At 55.3% G+C, this 6,000-nt stretch overlaps 2 protein-coding genes across 6 annotated transcripts; one reads left to right on the top strand and one right to left on the bottom strand.

Moving 5' to 3' along the window:
• Positions 1 to 247: 247 nt before the first annotated feature.
• Positions 248 to 4,767, bottom strand: ZC2HC1C (zinc finger C2HC-type containing 1C). 2 transcript variants are annotated; one of them, XM_019551809.1, is made up of 3 exons: positions 4,698 to 4,767; positions 1,458 to 2,754; positions 248 to 667 (listed from the first exon to the last, which is right to left on the bottom strand). In XM_019551809.1, the coding sequence occupies exons 2-3, from the start codon at positions 2,733 to 2,735 to the stop codon at positions 401 to 403; spliced, it is 1,545 nt and encodes a 514-aa protein (XP_019407354.1). In that variant the 5' UTR covers positions 2,736 to 2,754; positions 4,698 to 4,767; the 3' UTR covers positions 248 to 400. The 2 variants fall into 2 exon arrangements, with proteins under 2 accessions (XP_019407354.1, XP_019407356.1); XM_019551811.1 differs by having other exon boundaries at positions 1,458 to 1,590; positions 4,698 to 4,756.
• Positions 4,768 to 4,812: 45 nt separating this feature from the next.
• Positions 4,813 to 5,891, top strand: ACYP1 (acylphosphatase 1). Of its 4 annotated transcripts, none has more exons than XM_019551814.1 (3): positions 4,813 to 4,895; positions 5,155 to 5,241; positions 5,347 to 5,890. In XM_019551814.1, exons 2-3 carry the CDS (start codon positions 5,167 to 5,169, stop codon positions 5,560 to 5,562), a joined length of 291 nt encoding a protein of 96 aa, XP_019407359.1. In that variant the 5' UTR covers positions 4,813 to 4,895; positions 5,155 to 5,166; the 3' UTR covers positions 5,563 to 5,890. The 4 variants fall into 4 exon arrangements, with proteins under 4 accessions (XP_019407359.1, XP_019407360.1, XP_019407358.1 ...); XM_019551815.1 differs by lacking the exon at positions 4,813 to 4,895 and adding an exon at positions 4,975 to 4,981 and having other exon boundaries at positions 5,347 to 5,891; XM_019551813.1 differs by lacking the exon at positions 4,813 to 4,895 and having other exon boundaries at positions 5,001 to 5,208; positions 5,347 to 5,891.
• The last annotated feature ends 109 nt before the right edge of the window (positions 5,892 to 6,000 follow it).

Genomic DNA, 6,000 nt, shown 5'->3' with positions numbered 1-6,000 from the left:
ATTTTCCAACAGAAAGAGCGAGCCCTCAGGTGAGTGTTAAACAGAATGCTGAGGACCAATTTGCTGATCATAGTTGGTTTTCCCTCCTGCTGCCAGCCTATAGCAGCATGTTCTTTTCCCTACCTATGAGACATTGTGCTCTTGGACTCTTTGTACAGTCACACAGGGAGGACTCTGGAACCAGCCAGGAGCAGGGGTGGAGATGGAAGCTGCTCTGACCCACTTACATGCTTAGGAAACTGCTGGCCGCAGCTCAAAGTACACAAACTTTAATACGCTGTCCATGGCTCCTTGTACATGGGACTATCTTATACCACAGCAGCCAGCTTGGCGAAGGGTGACAGCACAAAATGAGGCTGTTAGAGCAGCCAGGGCAGATCCTGGTGAGGCCAGATCCCATTTAGCAACGTCTCCTTTGGGGTGGGGGCGGGGGTCTGTTTTTGATAGTCTTGCATTTGGGAATGTGTCTCTCAGCCACTTTGGGTGCAAAGCGGCGGCTGCAGTGGGGGCAGGAGACGTAGTCTGGGTTCTCTACTGGGGACAGCGGGGGCAAGTCTGAGAGCTTTCCCCCTCTGGACAGCACCTGCTGCACCTGGCGGGCCTGGCGCAGGGTCCGGATGAAATACTCATGCTTCTGTCTCCAGTTGTTTGTCTGAGGTGGCTCATCCTGCAAGGTAGGAGGTGCAGTTAGTGCAGAAGGAAGGAGCAACAGCTGCGCTGGCTCCAAGTCCAGCCTCTACTCACCCTCTTATTGGGAGATTCCCCCTAGCCCTCGTGCCCCAAGCCCACCTCAGTGCAGAACTCCCTTTCCCCCAGTAGATTCAACATCCTCTCACAAAACTTCACCACAGAAGAGCTGGGGGTAGCTGCTGCTTCTACATGCTCCCTTCAGCTTAAGGGTCTCACAAAAGGAGCAGGTTGGAGCTTAGGGGCAGTTTGATGGTGCTGGTGCTACTGTCACAGCTGTGAACCTGGGGCAGTTACATGGGCATAGAGAAGCAAACGGCAGAGCACTCAGTAGATCACAAACAGAATTTCCCACTGCTAGGGAGTCTGCAAGACTGCCCAAGGATATACTTCCCCAGGGACTGCTCTGGCACATTCACAGTGAAGGGAGAAGGACTGAGGCATGCTTCGGTGCCTCAGGCCCAGGTGCTAGGGACCACACGAGAAACTCAGTAATGAGCAAGAAGGCTTCCCTGTGAGCAGGCTGTTTCATAGCTGTACCTTGTGTGAACAGTACAGACCCCACTTTCAAGGTATTGCTGCCATGAGCTATAACCTTGATCTGGTTCATTGCCAATTTCCCCAAGAAAGGGTTAGATGTCAAGGAGCCTGAATTGAGGGGGTGGGATATGCTACACATTATTAAACAAGTCTAATTCCAGGTGCCTTACTGCAAGACCTGAAGGAAAGGGGAGTCTGAGCAAAGGCAGCCACAGAAGGGTGCATGTTACCTGTGGGATGTCTGAGGCCTTCCATTGCCTAAATTGCTCCAGTTCAGTGCCCTTGGCTCTGGCCTTGCTTGAGTCAAAAACTTTCCTTTTGGAGCCCTGATTTTTGCTGCAGATGTTCATGTGCTTCTCCAGCCTAAAGCAGAGAAATTGGCGCCTACAGAGACCACATTGTCCAAGCTCCCCTTGCTCTGCAGCAGTGGGGGCCTGCACATACAATGGCTCTGCTGCTTGGTAATGGCTTAAGTCTTGGTGGGAGAGAGCTGCTGCAGATGGAGCCTGGCTATAGTTCAAAACCAGCTCTGGGCGGGAGGCCAAGCTCTCCAGAGGGATGTGGTCTCGAATTTTGTTATTGCTGGCTACCAGCCGTTCTTTCTTGAGTCTTTCCATGCCCAGTTCCCAGGGAAGGAAACTGATGCCAGTCATAAGACTGGCACCCTCTGGAGACTGCCCCTGGTTATAGCAACCCTCACTGGGTCTGGTAGTAGCTCTGCAAACATTTTCCTTTCTTTCAGGCATCTTTCGTGCCTCTGTTGGCACCCCTGTTGCCTTTCTCTCCTCCACCTCCACCTGCTCCCTCTCCCTCTGGATCCTCCTGAGCTCCTCCTCTGTTCTCTTTAGCTTCTCCCAGAGGAGGGCCTCTTTCCTGCGGATCTCCACTTCCATGCTCTGTCCAGCTGCCTCCAACCTTTGAATGTAACCCAACTCTGGTCTGTCCAAATGAGAGGCTGAATGCTTAGGGTCTGCTGACCAAGGTGATGCCTCTGTATCCAGCAGGGCCCTGGCTGTTGTAAAATTCCCTTTGTTCGCTGAGCTAGACCTGCTACTGGGAGACCCCTCCATGACTTGGGGACTTCTGAGCTGACCAGCACTTGTCACTGGAACACTTCCAGCCTTGCGGTAAAAGACTGGTTTCAGGGGGTATGACCGGTCCACTCCTCTTCGCCTGGCTATCCATTTGCAAGGCAGAGTATTGGCCTGATTGGTAGGGTATCTGCTGTGGGGTCCTGCAGAGTAGAAGCTGGCCTGCCCAGGGTCCTGTTGTTTGCTCCCAGCAGAGAGAGAGCGTGAATAGCTCTGGGCTTCGTGGGTGCACAGACCCTTCAGCCTCTCCTCTTTGTCATGGAGGAACTGCTGCTGAAAGTTGTTCTTCAGGTGTTCAAGCTGGGTCTGATGCCCAAGGGGCTTGGAGTGATACCTCTCCTGCCCTATCAAGGGAAGACCAGGAGACGCCACCACAGAATCCACGTGTGTATACAAGGCCAGCTGTAGCTGAGCCATTCAGTGGCTGTGGTAGAGCCTGGGGGCAGAAATAGAGTAATTATTGACTGGTCAGATTCCCAGTTAGTGCTTCTCCTGAAAATGTACACCCTAGGGGCAGGGCACTGACCAGTTCTAAAGGAAATGAAGGAACCCATGGACCTTTTTCCATTTCTCTATACTCTGAGACTCTATTCACTCCCTGAGCTCCTCTTCTGGCTCAATTGCTTGCTAATACAGTTGGGGATAAGGGCTCCTTGTTCCTCTCCAAGCCTGGGTTTCATCCCAGTACAGAGGCAGCAGGAATTAACTCAGATGTCAGGTAAGTCTTGCCTAATAAGATCTCATAGGGCCATGCCACACATTCAAATTTAAGCTGGACAGAAACCAGCTATAAAATTGTTAAACTTTTTCAAGCACTGACTTGATAGCTGGTTGGCTCTTGTTATAGCTAGATAGACATTTTTATGATAAGGTCATTACTTTGCACATGTGGCCAGTCTACAGCTATTACATGATTCATCAATTAATTGCATCATATATGAAACCTAGCAGGGGCCACAGTGCCCCTCCTGAGAGCTTCCCCCTCACACTACTCCCCCAGGAGGTTGTTGTCCTTAGGTTCTCCCGAGGGAGACCCATACATCACTGCCAGGTGTAGGGTAATTATTGTATTTGTACAATCATTTCAACCCTTGGATGATGCACAATAGATAATACTAAAGTGTTCAAAGTGTAAGATATTTTTTAAGGCAGTTAAATGATGCAGCATATACAAAACCCAAGTCACTTTCAGGGAATCGTAACTGACTTTCAGGTTCACTGTTAGCACTTTTGTATGACTGCTTGCCTCAAACTAAAGAAATACTTTGACCCAGTTCTCACTCACTGTAGAGTTACAGTGAGCAATACAAATAAGATTTATTTGCATACTTTTTTTTCAGTGTATGATAGTTTTTCAGAAAATACAATTTGAGCTTCCAATATGGTAATTTCATATTTAGCATATGGCAGTGCTGGGCCTATATGTAAGAACGTAAGATCTGCCATTGCCTGGGTCAGTCTATCTTGCCTGGTCAACTGGCACATGGGGGCAAAGGGCAGGTGCTGAAAGGAGGAGTGAACTGGGTCTGACCCGGCTCCTCTCTGCCCAGCAACCTCCAGCATTCAAGGTCAGGCAGTTCCGATTCAGAGGCTCCCTCTTTCTGGGTGTGCCCCTCGCTTCAGTAGCTCCCGAGGCCCTTTTCTTCCAAGGATTTGTCCAACCCCTGAGGCTGGCTGCACTGGCAGGTTCCACAGCATCTGCTGGCCACGAGTCCCACCAGGAACTGCAGTTGGGCTCAGCATATAGAAATCCTGCAAAACTAGGAAAGGCAGCTTCTGGCACACCATCCCCCCCGCGCTGCCGGACCAGGCACCTGCGCCCTTCAGGGCATCCGGCACCGAGGGCATGTTTGGCACTGGAAGCAGGAGCGCGGCCCGGAGTGAGACTGCGGCGGGAAACAGTGGGGACTTCTGTTCCTTTCGCAGGGGGGGCCCTGGGGCCACGCGGCTGCAAGCGGTGCGAGCGCAGCCCGGTGCCCCAGGCGGGAGGGGGCGGCACTGCGGTGGCCCCAGTCCTCCGTGCGGCCCGTCCGCAGGTGTCAACCCGCCGCACGCGCTGCCCTTCTGCCTCGGGCTCGCTTGAATGTCGCTGAGCCGCTGATTGGTGGCAAGGGATTGTGACGTGACGGCGGGGAGCAGGCCAACGCCCGCTGGCTCCACTGGGCCGGGAGGCAGGAAGTACCCGATTGGCTCCCTCGGGGCCTGCCTGGGATGAGGGGCAGGCGGCGGCGGGACTGCCCCGCTCCGCTGCCGGTTCCAGCTGCTGAGTCCGTGGGCCGGGGAGGTGATGCCGCGGCTGGAGGCTGGGTCCTGCCGCACCCGCCCGCGCGGCCCCGGCACCCCGGCAGGGACCTCCATGGGGTGAGGAGACGTCCTCACCTGGGTCTGCGGCCCGCTCCCTGCAACCCCGAGCACGGCGCGCGGACTGTTTACTACAGTTGCCTAGGAACCAGGCGCGTCAACGCTACTTCCGACACGGCTCGCCTTCATTTCCGCTCTGTGCCTTGGCCGGCTTAGCTTGTCTGGTTTGGAGCCGCTCTGCCCACAGGCGAACTTCGACTCTATGACCCCGCGCCGGTAAAGGCTAGGCGCGCGGTGGGTGGCTGGGCGGGCACTGTGCAGCAGTTGGGGTGGTTGGGGCGGGTCCTATTGGCGGCAGGCAGGTGAGTGGGGCGGGGCGGCGAGGCGCCCGCCCCGTCACCATTATTCATGAGGCAGGGGTGCGGGGTGCTCCCATTGGGCGCGGGGAGGGTCCACGCTCTGGGTTCCTGCCATGGCGCTCGCGGGGAGCGGCTGGGGCTGGCTGCTGATGCTGTGTGTGGTGTTTGTGTGCCAGGCCAGTGCCGCCATGGACAGCCTCATTTCTGTGGACTACGAGGTCTTCGGCAAGGTGCAGGGCGTCTTCTTCCGCAAGCACACGCAGGTGTGGGTTTACCTCGCCCCGCCCTGGGTGCGGCTGCGATGGCGATGCGCGGCGCCGGCTCTAACGGCCCTGCGGGGCGTCCCTGTCTCTCGTTTCCCCGCGCAGGCTGAGGGGAGGCAGCTGGGGCTGGTTGGCTGGGTCCGGAACACGGAGCGCGGCACGGTGCAGGGGCAGGTGCAGGGCCCAGCCGCCGCCGTGCGGCAGCTGCAGCAGTGGCTGCGGGACACCGGCAGCCCCAAGTCCCGCATCGACCGAGCCGAGTTCCGCAACGAGAAAAAGGTGGCGACGGTGCAGTACGAGGACTTCCTCATCCGGAAATAACCGCCGGCGACGGGAGCGCAGCCTGGGTCGGCCGGGCCACCCTCGCCTGCAGGGACTGGTAGTGAGACCGGGTTCTTTGGGGAATGTGATATCTTGGATTAGACCGACTAAATTTATATATCACATTTCCCCAAAGGACCTTGTCTGGCTGTGTTGTTAAACCAGCAGGGCTACACCCAGACCCTGGGACTTGCATTTTGTTGTATCTTGTTACTGTATTGAAGGTATTGGTTTGTCATGCTGCTGCTAGGTGCACCCTGACACTTCCTGCATGTGTGCACATGGGAGAGTCGGACTGTGCTCAATAAAGGTCTCACTCAGACACCCAGCCTTTGCTGCCTGAATCTGTGCTGAATGCGTTGGAACAGCACAAATGGAGAATCAAAGACTCCAGGTTTCCATTGTGGTGCTGTTTTTCAGATGCTGCAACATGTAGTG

This window comes from Crocodylus porosus, unplaced genomic scaffold, assembly GCF_001723895.1.
Source record: "Crocodylus porosus isolate Cpor-Errol unplaced genomic scaffold, CroPor_comp1, whole genome shotgun sequence".
NCBI lineage: Eukaryota > Metazoa > Chordata > Crocodylia > Crocodylidae > Crocodylus > Crocodylus porosus.
This window is presented reverse-complemented; position numbering and strand designations above follow the sequence as displayed.

Coding starts and splice junctions, on each gene's coding strand:
- ZC2HC1C (XM_019551809.1), bottom strand. CDS start 2,735: ATGGCTCAGCTACAGCTGGCCTTGTATACACACGTGGATTCTGTGGTG. Junction 668..1,457: donor AGGCCTCAGACATCCCACAG/GTAACATGCACC, acceptor CCTACCTTGCAG/GATGAGCCACCTCAGACAAA.
- ACYP1 (XM_019551812.1), top strand. CDS start 5,092: ATGGCGCTCGCGGGGAGCGGCTGGGGCTGGCTGCTGATGCTGTGTGTG. Junction 5,242..5,346: donor TCTTCCGCAAGCACACGCAG/GTGTGGGTTTAC, acceptor TTCCCCGCGCAG/GCTGAGGGGAGGCAGCTGGG.